Source organism: Pterocles gutturalis, unplaced genomic scaffold (genome assembly GCF_000699245.1).
Source record: "Pterocles gutturalis isolate BGI_N339 unplaced genomic scaffold, ASM69924v1 scaffold9515, whole genome shotgun sequence".
NCBI classification, from domain to species: domain Eukaryota; kingdom Metazoa; phylum Chordata; class Aves; order Pterocliformes; family Pteroclidae; genus Pterocles; species Pterocles gutturalis.
Window position 1 is genome coordinate 4,628 of NW_010145835.1, and position 22,257 is coordinate 26,884.

At 41.9% G+C, this 22,257-nt stretch overlaps 3 protein-coding genes across 3 annotated transcripts; all 3 read left to right on the forward strand.

Moving 5' to 3' along the window:
- Window positions 1-2,124: 2,124 nt before the first annotated feature.
- Window positions 2,125-3,108, forward strand: LOC104470548 (olfactory receptor 10A7-like; the record flags this gene model as incomplete). Its single annotated transcript, XM_010085515.1, has 1 exon — window positions 2,125-3,108. A coding segment is annotated over one exon (984 nt), but the record flags the coding sequence as incomplete, so codon positions are not given.
- A 7,231-nt stretch (window positions 3,109-10,339) lies between these two features.
- On the forward strand, window positions 10,340-11,293 carry LOC104470549 (olfactory receptor 11A1-like). The gene has a single exon (XM_010085516.1). The coding sequence runs from the start codon at window positions 10,340-10,342 to the stop codon at window positions 11,291-11,293; it is 954 nt and encodes a 317-aa protein (XP_010083818.1).
- Window positions 11,294-20,395: 9,102 nt separating this feature from the next.
- On the forward strand, window positions 20,396-21,285 carry LOC104470550 (olfactory receptor 4D2-like). Its single transcript, XM_010085517.1, is given in 5 exon segments — window positions 20,396-20,605; window positions 20,607-20,867; window positions 20,869-21,068; window positions 21,070-21,173; window positions 21,176-21,285. Coding segments are annotated over 5 exon segments (885 nt in total).
- Window positions 21,286-22,257: the final 972 nt, after the last annotated feature.

Sequence of the window (22,257 nt, forward strand, 5' to 3'; positions counted from 1 at the left end):
GAACAGGCTCATCCTCATTTTATGTGTCTTGCACCCTTACTTGGGTGGAGGTGCTCTGTTCCTGCAAGAACAGTTTACGCTAACCATGATGACCCAAACCACTCCTCAAGAAGCCTGAAGGAGAGTTCTTAGAGCTACATGTACCAGCATAGGTATCTACAGTATCCAGAAAACAGGGAGCATGAGGCATTTTCTATGGAGGTGACTCACACACTGAGACATCTATTTTGAGTAGTGCCTATAGGATATATTTGTGTGCCTGGTCAGTCAGTCAGTCAAGAAACAAAGTCCTCTACTGAGGCTCTGTTGCCTATACATAGGATCTAGGTAGGTACAGCAAATTTCATTCTAATTAAGGCATCTATTGACTGTTTAGACAGATTATGACATCTGGGACAATTGGACAGGTTTGGTAGATAAGACATAGTGCCTATATGATATATTTTCCATTCTGGAGTGGCAAGTAAGTGGCAAAAAAAAGGGGAGCTAGATGTGGTTTGTCTCCTTAGTATTCTATTCTCAAGATATTTTGTTGGCCTTATATAATTTTTTCATTGTCTAAAAATAAACACCAGCTCAAGATCCTCCCACAACCACAATTTAAATACCTCTAGGAAAAGTGTTAAGGGAGTTCTTTTGTAAATGATTAAGAGCAGCTAGATGAAGGGAGGTGCCAGGTTTTTACTCAGGAGCGAAAAGACATGAATCATGAGACAATCAAGAACTTTTCAGGTGTAGTCAGGGTTATTTACTGAGAAGGAAGAAACACAAGAACAAGGTAGGTATAAAAATGAACAAAGAAATTAATACAATTTCACTAAAGTCTTTGAGTACGACACACTGAAATTCTGATGATGCTCTACACTAGCTACACTCATCCACGAAGAAATGGTAAATGGATTAATGTGGTAAGTTCTTTCAAGACCAAAAATGAATGAGGAAAATCTGTGTTTTTTCTTGGAAAATAGATAGGAGTGTGAAATGTCATTTTAGATTTCTGCATTTACAATATTTCTCTACATAGTCTTTGCCTTTTAGTTTCCTTCTTTATGAAAAGATACTGTTTTAAAACATAAAAGCATCTTTCACTTTCAACTGTCATACAAAAAAAATTATTCTAGTTTTCCTCTTTCTCTCATACAACTTAAGAGAAAGGAAAAAAGGGTAAAAGGACATTATAAACCATTTTCAAGTAACTGAAAAGCCTTTACTGTCTTTTTTTAAAAAAATAAGCATAAAAATAAAAAAAGTTTAATTGCAGTGGAAGTTTAAAAAAGGAATCATTATTTGATACTAATAAAATACTGTCAAAAAACAATGTTTTGCAGTAAAGATTAGCATATCCTCACTGTGTGGCTTAAACCACGGTGATTTTGCAGATACCAGCACTGGAGATTTCCATCTCTCTGTCTTTCCTCCTCAAACTCGTAGCTCAAAATATCCTTGATCTCCTTGTGAGGTTCAGAACTTTATCTGAAAAACATTATTCAGCTCTGGCAGCTTCAGCATAATTAAAGATGGAGTGTTGTTGGGTTAAAAGTAAAGTGGAAGCTAAAGACAATTTAGAGATTTTCTTCCCACATCCTGTATAGATTGCAACCAAGCTATCTTCATTAGGACTACTTAATGGGGAAGCTATTGCCCATGCTGAACAATAGCAGACCATTGGTTGTTCCTAGAGATATGAACTTAAAGGGGTCATGTATTTGCTTCTGTAACTCCTGAGACCGAGTGTGTTGCTGCACCTCTAGGAGCAAGCATGAGGGGGTTGGAAAGGAGAGTGAGGATTCTGCATCCAGATGCATAAACACACTTGTGTTTCTGTGTGATTGCACGTGTGTACATATAACAGCATGCCTGTATCTATGAGTGATTGTTTATGTGAGTGGTTTAAATATGGAAGGGTATTTGGGTGTGTGCTTGTGAATATGTTTGTGTGTCAGGTTGCAGATTAAAATCTAGCCCTTCAAACTGAAAAATACTGGTATTTCCCTAAGCCTGTTCATTCAGGTGGCTTATAAAGCTATTTGAACTACAGTCAGCCCACCTTATTTTATCATTCCATTGTCTATTTCTCAAGATACTCACCTGCAACATGAACTGCTGAATTTGTTTTTTCTTCAGATGGAGAATGAGGAAGATCTGAATTGGGGAAACATCACAAGAGTAACTCACTTCATCCTGCTGGGTTTCACTCATCTTGCCCAACTCCAGCTCTTACTCTTTGTGGTAGTTCTTTTGGTCTTCACAGTCACTATGATGGGAAACATTCTCATTGTTCTCATTGCAACTCTTGACCCTGCCCTTCATACGCCCATGTACTATTTTCTCAAGAATTTGTCTTTGATTGATGTCTGCTACAGCTTAGATATTGTGCCACAAATGCTGACACATTTATTGTCAGAACGGAAGACCTCTTCTTTCACAGCTTGTGCTTTGCAATTGAACTTGATTGTACTCTTTATCACGTCTGAGTGTTTTCTGCTAGCAGTCATGGCTTATGACCGATATGCAGCAATTTGCCATCCATTACACTATGCAACCATCATGACCAAAAAGACATGTAGGCAAATGTCAGCAGCAGTTTGGCTTTCTGGATTCCCTGTAGCAATTGGGCTCACTGGTTGGCTATTCAGTATGCCTTTCTGCAAGTCAAATGAAGTAAACCATTTCTTCTGTGACATGTCACCTGTACTGAAATTGGTGTGCTCGGACACCTCCATATTCGAGCTTCTGGTGTTCATTGCCACTCTGCTTATCATGGTGCTACCATTTATTCTAATCACCATCTCCTACATCTACATCATCTACACCATTGTGCAGATGCCCATGTCTGAAAGCAGGCAAAGAATGTTTTCCACATGTGCGGCTCATCTCATGGTGGTTACTCTCTTTTACTGTACAACTTGCTTAATTCATTTACAACCCAAGTCAAGCCTCTCACCAAATAACAAAAAGCTTGTGTCTCTTTCCTACACAGTCATTACACCAATGCTCAATCCCATCATCTACAGCCTCAGGAATAGTGATGTAAGGGAGGCACTACAGAGAGTTTTTGACAGAAAGATGTTATCAGAAAGACTCACAACATTATCATTTTTCCAGTAGCAATTTCATAAGTTTCAGACAATCTGTAAAGTTAAATACAATTAATATCATCTTCAGTCAAACGACAGATGAATAAATACCCCAAGTCTTGCAAAAGTGTGTCTGCTTATGCGTAAGGCCAGTATGATTTCATTTATTCACCCTCTTAATAAATGTCCAGATATTTCAGGTTTTAAAAAACAAACAAAAAATTCACTATTATTTCCTTTGTAATATTTTTAGCACTTTGAAATAAAAAAAGAGGGAAAAAAAAGAAGAAACATAATCATCTACATCCTATTATGGGATTGTCGTCTGCTTTGCTTTCTCATCATTTGCAGATGTTAGCTGAGGTAAGTGATCTCCACGAGATCAACTCCTACTGAATTTTAACTGCTTAAAATTTGACGTTCAAGTCTAAGTCAATCAAAGAATGAGCCCTTTATGAATAATAGGAAGAAAGAGTCACTTCTGGAGTGCAATCCTGCTGTAAGTTGCCTGTCAAAGAACTGAGGAATCATTTTCTCTGCGGGTATCTATTTCTTGTCATTGACTTAGGAAAGAAGACTAACATAGCTTTTAGAGATGTTCATTTCTGGTTACAGTAATCCACCCAGAGTCACTGGATTAGATTTAAATATCTAACAAATGAAGTTGACAAATTCAGAATTTTTTGCTTTCTGATTTCTTTGGCAATGTAAAGTAATCAGAAATGCATTTCTATCATAAAGTGCAGACCAACTTTGAGGTACGAAGAGGTGATTTATACACATATGCATAGATAGACTATGTATGTATATAGATTTATATACATATATACATACACATAAGTATTTTTACATGCTGGTGTATATTTATGTATGTATACATATATGAAAATGTATAATAAATGATGTTTGACTAGGTGCATTTTCCTAAAGGCATCCAGCCTAGAGACCACTGACTGGTTCAACAACCAAGTGCTGCAACTAACCACCATCCACACCCTTCAGAGCAAATACTGTCTACAGAGGATTATCCAAGTTACTAACGTGTAGGTCTTGAACAGGGTCTTCATGGTTCATTTCTTTCAGATTTTTACAGCATAGAATAAAGAAACACTATGACAACTGTGTGGTACTCATTCATTTATGTATTTTAACATTGTGATATGGAAAGTACATGTTGCACACACTGATATAGGCATGAGAAGATGTAAGAATGTTTTTGAGTAGAAGCCGTGGGGTGATGGTGATGCACCGTGACCTTTTTTTTAGGCTGTATGATAAAGCTCCTCTGCACACCCACAAGGAAGCTGAGAGAGACAATGGCAAGAAGGGACCACAAATAACAGCCTGCTGGGCTGTGCCAAGGTCCATCCCAGGGGCCTTCAACCTATCAAACGCCAATTTGCAGAAGCCCAGAGGAGCACAGATACACACAATGGTGATGGGAACCCAATTCAGGACTCCTGAGGAAGGAGTGCGATGTCCAGGCCCCTGTCCCAGCAAAGCCATCAGCCCCAGTGTCCAGCCATGACACCCATCACCGTGAGTCATGGGGAGCAGCTTTCCAGATCACCTGGGACTAAGGGGCATTGCTGCCTAGGGCTGGGACACGTTACAGGATGCAAGGGAAAAGCAGTTTGGGATTATACAGGATTTATTATGGGATACTTAGAGGAGGAACCAAAGGAGGGCCGAGGGAGGACTCTAGGTGATTTGGGGAGAAACAACAGTGGGAAAATAGCAGAGGAAGGGGATAAAAAAGGGCTGGCCATGTGTAAATAGCTGGCTTGTCAGTGCACTAGTCTGGCCACATCCTGCTCCAATCAGCACAGTCCAGCCTGTCACATAAAAATCCTTTCTGATTCTGTCCGAGGTGAGATGCTGGATTCAGTCAGATCTGTGCTGCATGAGAAATGATCTCTAGCTGAAATGAACCTGCTTCGTACGTTCTCTTCATTGACAATCTAAACATCAAATATTGTGAAAGTATTTTGTCTTTTGGGTTTAGACACCTAATTTAAACATCTCATTTCAGACTGAATCATACCCTATATTAAGCCAGTTGAATTCTTTCAGAAATTTAAATCTGGAATTTATCAGGGCCTCAAATGAGCACAGATGCTGTGATGAGCCTCATCTGGGATCTTTATCCTCTGCCCATAGCTCCAGCAGCTTCACACAAGCTCAGGCATGGATGTTCTTCCCTCTACCTCCCCTCTCAGCTGTGTGAGCTGTGTCATCCTGTGCCTAGCCCTGTCACCTGTTCTTCCTGACTTGTTTCGAGGCTCCCTGGATTGACCTTGGACCTGACTTGTCACTTTGTGTTGATCAGAGGATCACTGGCCCTCAAAGGAACCTGCTAATGTCACTGGCCCTGTTCTGCTCTCCTTCATGTGTGCTTCAGGATTGCATCCCGTTGGTGAGGTCAGTGCCTCCGCCTGTGATCTGGGCACCCTCTTCTCCTCTCTCATGGAGAAACATCATTCTTGCTGCTCTCTGTAGCACTCTATTGTGTGTTAAGCCAAGGCACATGAAAATGAAACATGCAAGTACTGAACAATTCCTTATTGCAGGTGAAGGTTTTTCATTTCCTGAGAGAGGAATCGCTGGTGTGTGTGGGAGCACTCATTAACAGGTTTGGACAAAATGAGAGTTTCAAGAAAATTCAAGCAACAGTGAATTCAACTTGAAAATGGTGAACAGTTTGGGGGGCAAAAAAGTAAGGGGGTGGGTAATGATGAAAAACATTTTGCTCCTTGTTGTAAATTGTACTCTGATGGTCTCAGAATTAGAGGTTTTAGTTAAAATAACTATTTTCAGTAGTCTTACAGTAAAACAGGTTTTAAAAGAATAGGAAAATTCAAATGGATTTTCAGAAAAAAAAAGGAAAAAAAGATCAGTTAGCCTGTGGCTGAGATCTAAGTTTAAGCAACTATTTATATACTTAGATGTGAACAGCAAACCTTAACTTCTGTAATAGATGGGTCCTTTTATCTAACACTTTTATGATCAAGTGGGAAATGCTGAGGCATCTGATGCCTCCACACGAGAAGGTTTGGCAGAGGGTTTGGAGGTTGAGAAGTCAGCTGGGGAAGGTAGTCATCTAGTCTCCCTCTGTAGTCAGTGAAGTGAGATCAGCACCCTAAGAAATTAATTTTACTTTAAAAGAGGAACCTAAAACTAGGGAATAGATCATCTTTTAGGTGTGCCTGTTTTATTGCCATTGACTGTAGAAAAATCCAAATGGATCTGTTTCTGACTTAGGAAAAGTAAGTGAGGCAATATCCATCCTGTCACTGGAAGATGAGTTAAGATGATGACACCTCTCCGCTCCACACAGTGTCTTGTGAAGTTTCTAGTGTTGAACACCATTAGGCCCATAAAATGGAGCATTTGGATGTAAATTGTTCCTTTCTTCAGACTAGCCTTGACTTTTTTGCACTGTTGCTGTTGATTTGTTATTGCCAAGCAGCAAAGTCAAAGCATTATATACTTGCACCATCACTAGAAAAGTTCATTAACAGAGATGCCAAGTGGGAGTCTATTTGCTTGTGTACGGAATAAATGATGAAACAAGGGAGAAACAGAGCCAAACATAGCAAAGGGATTGTTAACCCCAGAGCATCCAGTCAGAAGCATGCAGGTAGTTTTACAGAGAATTGGAGTGTACATAAAGCATTTGGGAAGAGAAGACAGGTCAGAAGAGATTGCGCTTCCGTCTGACTGTGCCTCACTAAATGGGGAGAAGGAAGGAAACAGGGAAGCTTATCCTAAAATTTTCATAAGGTAAGCATGTCACACAAATAAGTATTATACTTTGGGGAAAATCAATATGGATTTTGTAAACATGTGTTTCTTGAAGTTGTAAAGAAAGAGGTAGATAAAGCAAATTTGGTTATTAAATGCTATTTGGATTTCCCCAGTGCTTTTCATAGAAACAAAGCTATCCTACAATAAAAACCAAGAGTCTTAATTTCATTTTAAAAAAGCCCACAAAACAAACGTATGAAACAGCAGGAAATGAACATTCATCACATGAGAAAGAATTCACTAGACAAATTCACGGAGTCCTATGTCCAAGTTCATTGTATTCAAGACACTAATAAATATTCCTAGATTATCTAGAAAATGAATGAGTAAGTGAACTCAGCTGTGGAGACCTCCAGAAAGACTGGATTGCTTGACTCACTAGGTTTGCTAAGATGGCAGATGGAATTTGATAAAGACAACTTGGAAGTGCTGCATCTGAGGAGAAGTAACAATCCTTGGGAGACGACCTGCTCTCCGTGCTCTAAGAATGGGATTGACAACATCTCCACTGACTCTGACAGAATCTCACATTACACTACATATTTTAAAAACAATCTGTGTTGAAGCCTACCCTTATTTTATTAAGATACAAAAGCTTAGTGCAATGAATCCTATCTGCATCTCAGCAATCTGTCAAACATTGAAGGAATCTTCCAGGTGTACAACATAATGAGAGTCTCTAAAACCTTTAAAGTAAAATGGCATTACTGTGAATACCTTGGGATAAGACGCATTCTCATTCCATTTAGACATTTAGAAGTTAAGTGTAAATGTCTGAGCAAGCTGTTAACAGTTCCCTGTGGAATCAATGAGAGAGGGACCTCCAGAAGGCAATCCTGGAGAAGCTGAAGTGCTAAAACAGAGCACTTGGGATGTCCAGGAGTTATTTGTCTGCAGTCCAGGTGCACTGCTTAAGACTGACTTCCTCAAGACTGACTTCTATAGCATGCCTGTGTCACACCTGTCAGCCACGCTAGATGCCTCTGGTACTCAATCAACATCCAGTGACTGTGTACAGTTATGTTTAGTTACCTGACTGTGCTGCTTTTAGCTAGAATAGACTTACATTTCTTCATAATTACCATCCCTGGAGGTGTTCAAAAAACGTGTAGATGTGGTGCTTAGGGACATGGTTTAGTGAGTTAGGTGGTGTGGGTTGACGGTTGGACTTGATGATCCTTGAGGTCTTTTCCAGCCTTAACGATTCTGTGATTCCATGATTCTATGATAATACCTTGTATGGGGTTATGTTTTGAATTTGTACTGAGAACTGTTGATAACACAGGGATGCTTTTGTTACTGCTGAGCAGTGCTTATACAGCATCAAAACCTTTTCTGCTTTTCACACTGCCCGGCCAGCAAGCAGGCTGGGGGATGCACAAGGAGCTATGGCGGGGGGACAGCTGGGACAGCTGATGCCAACTGACCAAAGGGATATTCCAGACCATAGGACATTATGCTCAGCAATAAAAGCGAGGAGAAGAAGAAGGAAAGGGAGGACATTTGGAGTTATGGTGTTTGACTTCCCAAGTGATGATTACATGTGATGGAGCCTTGCTTTCCTGACGATGGCTGAGCACCCTCCTGCTGATGGGAAATAGTGAATGAATTCCTTATTTTGCTTTGCTTGTGTGCATGGCTTTGTTTTACCTATTAAACTGCCTTTATCTCAACTCACAAGTTTTCTCACTTTTACCCTTGCACATTCTCTTCCCCATTGCACTGGGTGGAAGTGAGTAAGTGACCATGTGGTACTTAGTTGCCAGCAGGGGTTAAACCATGACACTGACTGGTCTGATTCAGATCATCTGAAGACACCCATCTGTCCACCCATCTAACACAGACGGAGATTTATCTTACTTGTTTCTGCCCATGGGTTATACAGGCAGACCAAGGCCAACCCATCTAATGTAGAAGTCTAAATCACAGATGATTTTTGTATTTAAAAGAAAACAAGGGATTGTAATCCCCAATTTATGCTCAGATTTGAGTGTTTTGTATTCACAATTGAGTTACCTGATTCCTTTGGGCCTAGCAATCTAAATTTTACATTTGCTGGACAGGTTGAATGAAGAAGGCTAACCACAGACCTCAGCAACATAATCATCTGTCTTTGAGCTAGTTATTACCTACTCACTTAGAGACTGAGACAATAGAATCACTGGACTTTTACAGCAAGAGACGATGTATCCTGAAAGAGACGTGTAAACTAAGTCAGACCAATAACTGCTATCAGTCTTTAAAACATAAAAGGAAGCTTTGAATAATAATTCTGATGTGAATATCTACATTGCCAATGTCTTAAATTAGAGAAAATTAATCTGGGAGGTGGTGAAAGTTTCACTGGGAGTATGGAAAAGGCTTCAAGAAGACAGAATGACTGTTAGTTGCCATAATTTCATTCTTGACAGTCACTAGTGTATGTCCAGATACCAAAAACATGGCATCCAGGTAGATCAAGCTTCTATTTTAGAAGTTTTTCATCTAGTTTCAGACTTAAATTGAAAATAACAAACTTTGTAAGTTACGTAACAAAATTTATTTTTAAAATTTTTCTTAAACACAGATAATCCCTCTTAGGATTCGAAAAAGCATTTTGTTTAAGATATAAGTAAACAATTAGCAGGACTTAACTCTGCCCACTTAACATCTTCAAAAATAGCTTTATATACCAGAAAATAAAGTGAGAGATGAACATTACATACCCTTATCTTTCCAAGCTTATAACAGGAGAAATAACTTCGTTACCTTTGTTAGAAGCTACTTGGCTATCTTACATGGTTGTTTCATGCTTAGAAAGTTACAATAAGCTGGAGTAAATCAGTATTTGAGTCTTACAGGAAAATTATATTTCAAGAGATGGAACTGAAAAGCACAAGAAAATGATGCATTTCCATTGCAGATAATGAAACCTGTGGCTGAACTTCAAAACAAATACCTGTGACTGAAGAATTTCTGCTCTCTGCACGATCACTGCAACTCGGCTTTTCCAAAGCATCAAAGCAAGTCAGGTCCATAACATTCACTGTGAGTGTGCAGTACCAAGCACAGATTTTTTCTTGTCTGACATGAAGGCTGTAAACCAACTTTCGTTTTTTTATTTTTTGACATCTGAATAATAGTTTAAGCAGGCTAAATCTTTATGTTCAAAGTATGGAACTCTGTATGGTACTTCTGATTTTAGACACATATTTTATGTGATCATAACTTCTGGAAGGGGGTGGGTGAATCTTGACTCTGAGAGGGATGATGATGCAGGTTAACCTCACAGAAATTAAGTTAGCTTGCATAAATACCCTCCTGGGAAACCAGGATCTTTATTCGCAAACTTTCCAGGGAGTTTCACATAGAAGATTCCTCTTTCTGTGCTAATTAGCATACCTGCACTAAAAGTTGGCAGACTCTTCTCAAAATCTCTAAATATTTGCATGGACTTTACTACAACTGCTATAGCAATGAGAAGAGCAGAGCAGGAGGATGAAACAACTGTTGTGGAATTCATCATCCTTGGTTTCCAAAGTACTCCAAAAGTAAAGTTTATCCTCTTCTCGGTGTTCCTAGTGACCTACATTACAACGGTGTTAGGGAACCTCCTGATCATGGTACTGGTTGTGACTGATCATCACCTTCATAACCCCATGTTCTTTTTCCTGGGGAATCTTTCATTCTTGGAGACGTGTTACACTTCCACCATCCTGCCCAGAATGCTGGCAAGTTTCCTAACAGACAAATATGTTATTTCACTTAATGGTTGCTTTCTGCAGTACTTTTTCTTCACTGGGCTAGCAGGTGCAGAATGCTCTCTCCTGACTGCCATGTCTTATGACCGGTACATTGTGATATGCAAACCATTGCATTACCCAAGCATAATGAACGGCAGGTGCTGCCTTCAGTTAGCGGGTGGATCTTGGGTAAACGGGCTGTTGGCTAGTGCCATAGTCACCGCTTTGATGCCACAGCTAACTTTCTGTGGCCCAAATGAAATTGATCATTTCTTCTGTGACTTCACACCAGTGGTAAAGCTCTCCTGCAGTGATACCCGCTGGATTGAGCTTGTAACGTTTATCTTGGCCTCCCTTTTGACACTACCCCCATTTCTCTTGACGCTTGTATCTTATGTGTACATCAGCAACACTGTCCTCAGGATCCCATCCTCCACAGGAAGGCATAAGGCTTTTTCTACCTGTTCTTCCCACCTCACCGTGGTAACGCTTTTCTATGGGACCCTGATCGTTGTATACCTGGTACCACAAACAAACATGCTGGGAGACCTCCACAAGGTGTTCTCTGTCTGCTACACAGTTCTGACTCCACTGGTCAATCCCCTCATCTACAGCTTAAGAAACAACAACATAAAGAAAGATTTGAGAACAGCTGTGAACAAATACAGGGGTTTTGAGAAAGCATGAACAAGCTCTTGTCAATTATTAAGTGAAATTGAGATATCAGCCTTATGAACATTTTTCATCTGAACCTAAGGTAGCCTTTTCCCTGGAAAGGAGACAAAGTTTCCAACATCCTGAGAGAGTCAGGTATGTGAGTGCCCTAGCTGCTGGGCTGTTAGGGCAATTTCTTTCCTTGGACTGTTTAATGTGTAACCATTTCTACAAAAACTCAACATCCTTATAGGAGAAAGTAGCATCAGTGTCTCCAATATTTATGTACTTGCCAAGTCCTTGGATTTATACCCACATCCAAGCTCTGTGATTTTCAGAACTGCTTTCAAAATGTCTCATTGTCTGGTCTAGAAGCAGGAAAAAATTATCTAAAAGTGAGATGAGGGTTATGAATATATTTAGCTCTGCCCCTACCAACAATATGTGTCCAGCTTGCAAACACAGAAGGTAGAAATGTAATCTCTACGGCTCAGATAAGTACAATGACACAGAACCTATGAGGCATGTGCCTTTGTGAACCAGCAGAGCAGATGGGTTTCTGAAGAGCATCTCAACAGCACTACCTGCCTGCCCCTGGCAAATTATTTGATTCCCTTGAACTGAGATGCCAAAACACACACTGGAGTGTTTCCATGTGTGCTGGTTTTTAGGATTTTACTACAGTTCCGACTAGAGCTAAGGTAATGCAGTTGTGTGTTAGAAGGTTGAAATTCAAGTTTGTCCTTTAGTTATAATTGTGGTGTAGCTTTGTGCAAACCCATTCTACTTCGTCATTAATTTCCCGGGTGGTCCAGGAACTGCCCTGCTAGTCTCAGCATGGATGAGATGATGGCCTGACCTGGGACACGGAGCTAAACCTAGACTAATTGACAGGCTCTATTTGTGTATTTCAATGTGTTGGTTAACATCCTGGACTGAGAATCTCTCTGTCCCAGAGAATTCTCACAGCAGTTCCTATCAAAGAATAGATGGATTGCTACATAAGTAAGACACATGGAAATCACAGAGGAAGGAAAGGTCCCAAAGTACAGACATTTGGACACAGAATAGGAAACATTTTGTGAGCAGTTAAGACAAAAAAATACCAGTGGATCATGTATGTGCTGGAGTGATCAAAGAGGGCCATAGACCAGCTCAATATAAGAATTCAGGAGAAAAAACATTTTGGAGCCTCTCATTCTATCTACCTGATCATGCTGCTGCAAAGTCTCTTGCAACAGAGAGCCCCATCACCATCTGGAAAGGAACCAAGCATCTTTTCTGTGAGATTTTGATTCAACTTGTGAGCATTACCCTTTGCAAAGACCCCAATAAACTACTTTTACTTTTGAATAAACACTCTGTGCTCATCTGTGCAACATAGTCAATGGAGGATGTCCTGGGTCTGGTTGGGCTGGAGTTAACTTTCTTCAGAGCAGCTCATACAGTGCTATGCTTTGTATCTGTGGCTAAAACAGTGTTGATAAATGTGTTCACTAGGTTCACAAGGCAAGGTTTTGGGGTGGGGGGGTAGTTGAGTCTCAGGAATGGCCTCTGTGAGAAGAAGTCAGGTGCTGCCCGTGTGCTGGACACAGACAGTTCCAGCCAGCTACAAAACAGACCCATAGCAGGCCAGATTAGCCAAGATGGTGGTGCCCCTGGGAAAACACATGTAAGAGTAGAAAACCTCAGACAAGCAGAGGTGGAGGGAAAAAAAGAATGAGAAATAAACCTGTGAACACCATGGTCAGAGAAGGAGATGTAGGAGCAGGTATTTCCCTGCATCCCGTGGGGGACCACATGCCAAAGTAGCATGATGTTTCCTGAAGGAATTGCAGACCGTGGGAAGGACCCCATTGGAGAAGGGGAAAAGCTGAGGAGGAAGGTGCAGCAGAGAAGCACTGTTACGTACTGACTGCAACATCTCCATCCTCCACATCCCCTGCACTGCTTGGGGCAGTGTTCAGAGCAGGGTAGAGGGGTCAGGAGTAATGGAGTGAAGTTGAGCCTGGAAAAATGGGAGAGGGAATGTATTGTTCTAATTTTTTTCTTTGTTTCTCACATCTCAAATCTACTTTAACTGGCAGAAAAAAAAATTAATTTTACCAAAATTGTTAAGAAATATTAGTTGTTTAGCTTTAATAAACAAGTTTTAGACAGAATTAATCACTTAGAGTTGTAAAGTTGTGTGATTTAGGATGCTATTTACTTAGCTTTACTTACTTATCAGTAGCTAGATTTGCTGAAGTCTGAGGCCACAAGCCCTAAATTTCCACTTACGTATATTTTCCTTTTAGTAGCTGGTGCAGTGTCCTGTGTTTTGGTTTTTTGTAGTCTGAGAATAATGCAGGTAACATAGTGAAGTTTTGGTTATGGGTAAGTGTTATAGCTAATCATTTATCCTAAGTCCGGAACTTTTTATCCTAAGTCTTCTACAAGTCTTGTACCTTCTACAAGTATTTTGGCGACAAAAGGAAGACTAGGGAAGATGTGGGCCCTCTGTGGAAGGAAACTGGAGATGTGGCCACAAGGGATACAGAGAAGGCTGAGGTGCCCAGTGACTTCTTTGCCTTGGTCTTCCCCAGCAAGGCCTCTGGCCACACCGCCCAAGTTGCAGAAAGTGAAGGTAAGAACTGGGAGAAGGAAGATCCTCCCACTGTAAGTGAAGATTAGGTTCAAGATCATTTAGAGAGCCTGAAGGTGCACAAGTCCATGGGACCTGATGAGATCCATCCATGGGTCCTGAGGGAACTGGCGGACAAGGTTGCCAAACCGCTATCCATCATATTTGAAAGGTCATGGCAGTCTGGTGAAATTTCCACTGACTGAAAAAGGGGAAACATAACTCTCATTTTCAAGAAGGATAAAAAAGATGACTTGAAGAACTACAGGCCAGTCAGTCTCACCTCTGTGCCTGGCAAGATCACAGAGCAGATCCTCCTCAAGGCTCTACTAAGGCACATGGAAAACGAAGGAGAAGTGACTGGTAACCAGCATGGCTTCACCAAGGGCAAATCTTGCCTGACAGACCTGGTGGCCTCTTATGATGGAGTTACATCATCAGTGGACAAAGGAAGAGCAACTGACGTCATCTACCTGGACTTCTGCAAAGCACTTGACACTGTCCTGCATGACACCATGGTGGCCAAGTTGGAAAAATATGTTAGCTCTGTGCAGACTGCTGAGTCACTACCAAAGATAGCTAGGCATGATTCTTAGTTTTTGGAACCAGTGGTAGCTCTGCACCATTCATAACTCTTGTAGGAATTATACAGCCACCACCTAGACCATGGTAGGAATTAGGCAGATGCCACCTCAACAGGCTTCATCCCTAGGTTCCACTTTAATAAAATAGAGTTCCTTCTTCTGCTATGTTTAATATCCAATAGTAGTTACAGTTTGAGCTGTGTGCCTCCAAAGAGGGATCTCACTGTCGATTGTTACTGGATTTTATAGTCTCCATAGGTTGCTTGGATTCCTGATGTTACTGCTGCTCATCCAATCCTGTGCACCCAGTCTGGGGTCTTCTGATTTGGTCTCACAGCCTCCAGGCACCCTTTTTGTCTGTGTCCTGAGACATCTGCATTTGTTCTATTATCGAATATCCTGTATTTAAATTTTTACCTACACTTCCTTACCTACCGGTTACATTTCCATAGATAAAAACTAAACTTAGAGTACAAACCATATGGCCTAAGGCTTCATTTACTTTTGTCACTAGTGCTAAGCGCTGGCACAAATCAGTCTCTCACTGTAGTAACATTAGTCTATATTACACGTTCTTTCACAAATTATAAGACTTCACTGTTTTCCTAGTTAAGGCTGGCATTTCCTTTCCCATACCCCTTCATTTCCAGTGGACCATTGCTTTATAGCCAATATCACTATTGATTCAATAGCAGGGAGTCATCTGCTACTTGCTGGAGGTCTTGTGTACACTTGTGATAAGCATCTCTTTTCATCCTCCAAACTACAAAGCCCAGCCACTAAGCCTGCTGTTGGAGCCATTTACATCTCTTATTATCCTTCTAGTGTTCTGTCAAGACCTTGCAACCCAATTCATCCAATTCAGCCAAGGATTTACTAGCACTGATCCTTTTTGGATACCCGCATAGTAATATTCTAGGAGTCTAGTTACAACTTCATCACTTTGTGCGTATTAACAAAGGATCCGTCCCCCTTCACATAAGGATTATATGGGCATACTCTCAGGAATACTGACAGCTCAACCAGATCCTGCCAATTACGAAACTGTTAAAGTATGTCAGGAGTGGCCGCCATCTCCAGCAGCCTCCTCCCAGAACCCTCCTGCCAGGCTGCTTCAGCCCAGCCTGGTGCTCCATGACAGGGATCTCTGCCCAGGATGAGGGGTGCAGGTGCCCCTTTTTCATCTGCAGGTTCAACTGGTGGCAAACCTGAGCACATGTCCCAGACACACACATACAGAGACATAAAAGGACACTGGTAGACAAGGTGCTGCCATCAAACAAGGTGCTGCCATCAAACAAGGTGCTGCCATTTACAGCACCTATATACAGGACTTGAATAACACGTCCTCATCAATCAGTGTGACTGACCAGGTTTGGTTTGAATCACTGTCTCCCGTATCATTTGTTGGTCAGGTTTGTTTCCCTGCATGTTCTTGTTTATGGCTTGGCTTCCTCCTATTGTTATTATTATTATTACCTTTTTTTTTTAATTTTTTTTTTTTTTTGCATTGAAAAGGTCCTTGACCAGATACCTTTAAAGGAGAAGAGAAGACACTGATCTTTGATCTTCCACATACCCTTACAGGAGGGACCAGCATGAGTGACGTGAGTGAGGACCTCAGTGTCGGTGGCTGCAGCAGGACCATGTGTCCTATAACCCTTCATCTCTGAAGGGAAAGTGTGTTCCAGCCTCTTTCACTCTTCCTACCTCAGCATGTTGATCACTGCTGGCTTCAGGCTGGTTTCTCTCACATTTTGTTATCCTGGTCATGGTGTTCATTCTCAGGGGTTGTGGCCATGGTTTGAGAAACTCTGCCAGTAAACAGCCTTCAACAGCTCCCAGCTTCATTCTGGTCACTGGGTCAGGGCAGCAGAGACACCTGTGTGCCTCTGACTACCACCTGTAGACCTCTGAACATCCATCAGAGACAGCCCAGAGGCAAGACCTTCTCAGAGATCAATGATTTAAGCACTTGCCTGAATTCTAGGCTCTATACCAAAGAAGATAGCGTATTCCGAGATCCCAGATCATGTACTCTTAAATAAATGGGGCGCACTTGTGCAACTGATTTGTTTTAAAGGAACACATTGCTCCTCCAAACACCCCAGCTCAGCTATGCCTGTGCACACCTACACCTGGAAGAACACTGCTTGTTCTGAACCCCAGCACTGAATTTCACTCACTTGTTTATCTGCAGGAACATGTTTTGCCTAAGTTAGTCACCTCAGAGGAAGTCCTCTCCTCTGTTTTCAGATGTCTACAGAACATTTGTCTACATCTGAGCTTGTCAGCATAATACCTTTAAAGCAGGTTGGTGAAATAAGGCCTTTGGGGATCCTCCACTTCTGACTCTCCTTTAGACTGCTCTTTCAGGAAGAGAGGACTCCTGCCTGCTACTGCCATGATGAGATCTCCTCTGGCTGTAGTGCAGTGCTGAGGAATGAGCTTAACAATACAATTCAGTAACCTCAGCCTAGGCAGCTACTGCCTTATTTGTGTTGTGGGACACACACCTGGCCACCCATCTGTGGCCCCAGCTGATTGTGTGTCTCTGGATGACCCTATGCCATGTCTGACAGCCCAGTGCAGTCATCCTAGAGAACAGCAACCCTTGAGGTGCTCCTGAATGGGACAGGCACCTCACCAAGGTAGGCTCATCTCCGGTGAACTGCCCACTAGTGTTGGCTGCTTCTCTCCGTTCACTACAGAGTGAGCTGAGATAATTAGTTCAGACTTAACACAGGCATCAGGAATCCTATAAGGGAAGGTTGCTGGAGTCTTCTACTGAAGGCAGGTTTGCATCCCCTGGTCTTCTGAGTAGAGCTGCACTGTATTATCTTGTAACTTGACAATGACATCTAGGAGCTTTTGTGAAGAGGGATGACAGAACCAGGAGGTTGCTGGAGGTTATTAATCTTTCTGCCAAAAAACCTGAAAACAAGACTAATTTCACACACTGACAATGACAGTGTATATACAGAGGAAAGGGAGTATCACTGGGAAAAGGAAAATGACATGAAAATGCTTGCTAACCACTTATATTTTACTTACAGGAGACAGCTTCAGAGACACTACTCATGTGCTGGGACAGGTCTGAAGGAAGACAGTCTATGCTGCACCGTTGACAGCTGTCTTACAGCATTTCTGTCTCTCAGATTTTTACCAGAGCTTGATCTTAGTCTTATGCTAGGGACATTACTGAGGCAAAAGAGAAAGGCTGGGTTTGAATTGAAAGCAGATTGCCTTCTCTTCCCTCCCCCATACTTCTGCAAAAATATTATGTTTTTACAGAAAATGGAAACAAAGAAATCTCTATACAGTATTAGCCGTGGATTGTTACAAAACAGGAGTTCATACCAAAAGTGGCTTTCCTTTTCAGTCTGTGGAAAAAAACACAATTAGCAAGCAGAAAATAGGAATATGCTTTTAAGGATTCAGAAGGCAATTGTTCACTGACACTAAGGAGCTCATTGTGATGGGAAAAAATTACAGAATCCCTGCATAGTATTCACCAAAGGTAACAGAAAAATGCAGAAAGTTCTGGTCTCTACAGCTCTCTGAAATTCCATTTTGGGAATAAAATACTAGTTTGTAGGGGAAAAGAAAAAAAGTCCTGGTTTATTGTATATATGATTTTCCTTATAAGAAATTACTTATTTTTTTCAACTGAAGTAAATAAAGGCAGTAACTGTCCATCAGGGAAATGGCTTTAGTCATCTGGGGACAGTGAGGTGGGGAGGTGCCCTCTTGTCTTAGAACTTCCTCACAGTGTCTCCAAACTCATTGGATATTTTAACATTATTTTTCTGAAACCTTAAACACCATCTCTGTGATTTTAACTCATGCCGTTTATTTGAAAAGAAGCATGAAAAATGACTGTGATACAGAGATCTTTATCATCATCTACTGTAAGGAACAATTACCAGAACTTGGAAAGATATCAGGGTTGAGACTGAGGTAAACCATACTGTCCATGGAGTCTAACAAGCAGTAGCCTGACCACAGTGAAGAGCAAATTTTGGCTTGTTCAGGTGCCTGCTTGAGAGGATCCCAAGGAAAACTGCACTGGAGTAAAGGGGCACAGGAAAACTGTTCTTCAGTGTCAGCCTCCTCAGAGTGGAATGCATTCAAATTTGCAGTAAGTCATGCAAGTGTAAAAGAAGGCCAGCAAGGATGGACAGGGACATCCCAGCAGCTCTAACACTAAAAAGGACCTAAATGAAAGTAGAAGCAGGAACAGGCTACTTCAGAACAACACAAAGACATTGTCTGCCTATATAGGAAGGGAGTCAGGAAAAGTCAGTGCTCATCTGGAGCTGAACCTTGAAGGCAGGTGGAGGGCAGGAAGAAATGTTTCTCAAAGTGCATTGGCAGCAGAAGGAAGACTAAGGAGAATGTGGTCTCATTGCTTAATGGAGTTGGGGGCCTAGTGACAAGGGATGTGGAAATGACTGATTTACTCAATGCCTTTTTGCGTCAGTTTTCCATAGTAAGCTTTGCCCTCAGGCCTCTTAGGTTCCTGAGCTTTCTAGCTGAGCTAATGAAACAGTACCCATGGCTGAAGGAGATAAGGATAACTTAAGTCAATCAGACCTGCACAAGTCAATGGCACCAGATTGGATTCATCTTGCAGTGCTGAAGGAGCTGGCTCATGTCACTGCAAGGCTGTGCTCCATCATCTTCAAAATGTCAATTGAGGGAGATTCCCGATGAGTGGAAATAAGCAAATGCCACGTCTATCTTCAGAAATGGCAAGAAGAAGGATCCAGGGAACTACAGGCTGATCAGTCTCGCCTCAGCCCCTGGGAAGATCATGGCCTCATTGCTAAACACATGTAGGACAAGAAGGTAATTGGGAAGAGTTACAATGGATATCCTGAGGACAAATCATGTCCAACAAACTTCACAGCTTTCTGTGGATATCAGTAGTGTGAAGTGCAGCTGGTAAGAAGTATCTAGTGGTGTCCATCAGGGATCAGTACTGTGGCCAATACTGTTTAATGTCTTTACTAATGAGCTGGATGATGGGATGCAATGTTCTCTCAGTGCATTTGTGGAGGACACCCAAATGGGGAAAGCAGTCAGTATGCTGGATGGCAGGGCTGATATTCATAGGGACCAGGACAGTTTGGAGAAATAGGCTGGCATGAACACCATAAAGTTTGACAAAAGTAAAACGACATCTTGCATCAGGGAAAGGACCATCCTGTGCAATCAGTAGAGGCTGCTAGTGGCTGACTGTCTCAGAAGCAGCTTTGCAGAAAAAGACTCTGGTAGACAGGTAGCTGAATAGGAGATGGCAATGTGTTCATGTGGCAAAGAAGGCAACATACGTCCAGTGCTCTGTTAGCAAGGGTCAAGCCAGCTAGGTCGAGGAAATGATCTGACCTCTCTATTCAATATTTGTGAGCCCCATTTGCAGTACTGTGTCCAGTCCAGGGCTCTCCAGGACAAGGAAGACAGTGATATACTGAAGTGAGTTCCTTGGAGGGCCACCAAAACTAACCACTGGGCTGGAGCACATGACATGCAAGGAGCGTCTGAGAGAACTGGATTTGATTATCCTTAGGAGAAGAGAAGGTTAAGGGGAGACCTTACTTCTGTCACTAGCTGATGAGATAAAGGATACAGAGGAGATAGAGCCAGACCTTTCCTGGAGGTGTTTAGCAACAGGATGAAAGACAGCACATACTAATTGGAACATTAAATTCTGACTAAATATAAGGGATTTTTCTTGGTCGCTTTTTTCTTTCTTTTTTTTTCCATGAGACGGCCATATACTTGAACTGGTCCACACAGTGAGACGATAACTCCCAGAAGTCCCTTCTAACCTAAATTATTCTACAATTCTATGATTCTATGATTTTACATTCCAGTACATAATTATAACTGTCTTTATTGCTGTTGTTGGTGCAGGGATAAAGAATGGCATCAAACAACATCATCACCACTGTGACAGAAATTTTCCTGTTGTCCCTGACCCAGAGTCGCAAGCTGCAGTATTGTCTCTCTGTTACCTTCTTTCTCATCTATGTGACAACCTGGCTGGTGAACATCATTGCAACTGTAGCTGCTGATCACCAGCTCTGCACACCCATGTACTTCATCCTGGCCAGCCTGGCTTTCCTTGATGTCCGGTGATTCATCAGTCAATACCCCCAAACTGCTGTCAAGCCTCCTCACCCAGCGCACGATGATCTCATTTAACGAGCGTTTCCTCCAGATGTTCTCACATTTCATTGCTTGTGCGATGGCTTTTTTCCTTGTAGGGATGACGATTGATCTGTATGTGGCCATCTATGAGCCACTGCGTTACTTGTCTATCATGAACTGGATCATGAGCATGGGATTCGTGGTAATTAAATGCTTCAGTGCATATGTTCACTCTACTATACAAACTGGTTTTTCTTCTCCAGCTGCCTTTCTGTGATCCCAATGTACTGGACAATTGCTACTGTGATGTCCCTCAAGTCATCAAACTGGCCTGCACTGACACCTCCATGGCTGAACTACAGACGGTGTTTAATAGTGGAGTGATTCTCATTATTCTTTTTGTAATCTTGATTATTTCTTACACTATCATCTTGCTGAAGATAAGGACATGTCACAGAAGGGAAGCAGAAAGCCCTATCTACCTATGGAACCCAGATAACCTTTGTGATCTTAATATTCATCCCCTGCATCTTCATCTATGCTCAGCCTTATAAGAAATCCGTATGGACAAGGTGGCCACCATTGTTTATACTGTGGTCACTCCAACGCTGAACTCGATGAGCTGCATGCTGAGAAACACTGAGATGAAAAAGGCCATCTGAAGAACACTGGGGAAAATCTTTCTCTCAGGAAGGATACGGAAATCAAACCAGCCAGCAGATCCAAATAAATCATATCTGATGCTTCCATAAGAAAACTGTCTTCACCAATGAGATTCCTGCTCCTTCAGTAAGTGAGCAACTTTCTAGATGTGAGACGGAGACAACATTCCACTCACATCAGCTTAGGAAGGTCAGTGACATGTTTTCTTGTTCTCCAGGTAGTGTGTAGTAGAGTGGAATTTGTAGGGCCTAATGAGAGCTTTCTGTGATAAATCACCTGCAAAGACAGCTCCATGGCACACCCAGGATACTGGCTGTGGCAGGGGCCCTGACCATGCCCTTCTTCTCTCCTGTGGAAATCACAGCTGGGTCTTCACTCTGGCACACGTCTCACTTCTCTTTAGGAATCTAGTGTAGTTTCACCTCTAGATTAACACACCTGAAAGCTATCCTGGTAAACTTGTTGTTATTTCTGCTTCTCACTGTCGTGGGTTAAGCGCAGACTGCTTAAGAAGTTAACTCTGTTTGTTTTTCTTTTTCTCCCTCTTCTTCATAAATAGCTAGCAAGAGGCTGTGTTTTGGATTTAGGCTCAGGCTGATAAGACCGATGTTTTGTTCTGCTGCCAAGGTCAGCAGACGAGCAAAGAGGCACAGCCGGTTGCTAGCATAGGATTTGCCCTTATGTTGAGACTGAAACTCAGAATAGCCAATGATATTCCATAACATGCACGTCATGCCCAGTATATAGGTAAGAACACCCAGAAGAGTGCTCTCTCTTTTGCCTTCGCTCCACTTTCGGTTTCGGTGCTCTCTCCTGGCTCCGCATCACTCTCCTGCCAGGCCTTCCCCCCCCGCACACACACCCCAGTCTTGGATGCCCGAATCGTTATCTCCGTTCCGTGAGTTTCAGGATCCTCCCTCTCCAGGGGGATCGTTAGCTGTGGCCAGGTGGTCGTTTTCCCCACTCCGGTC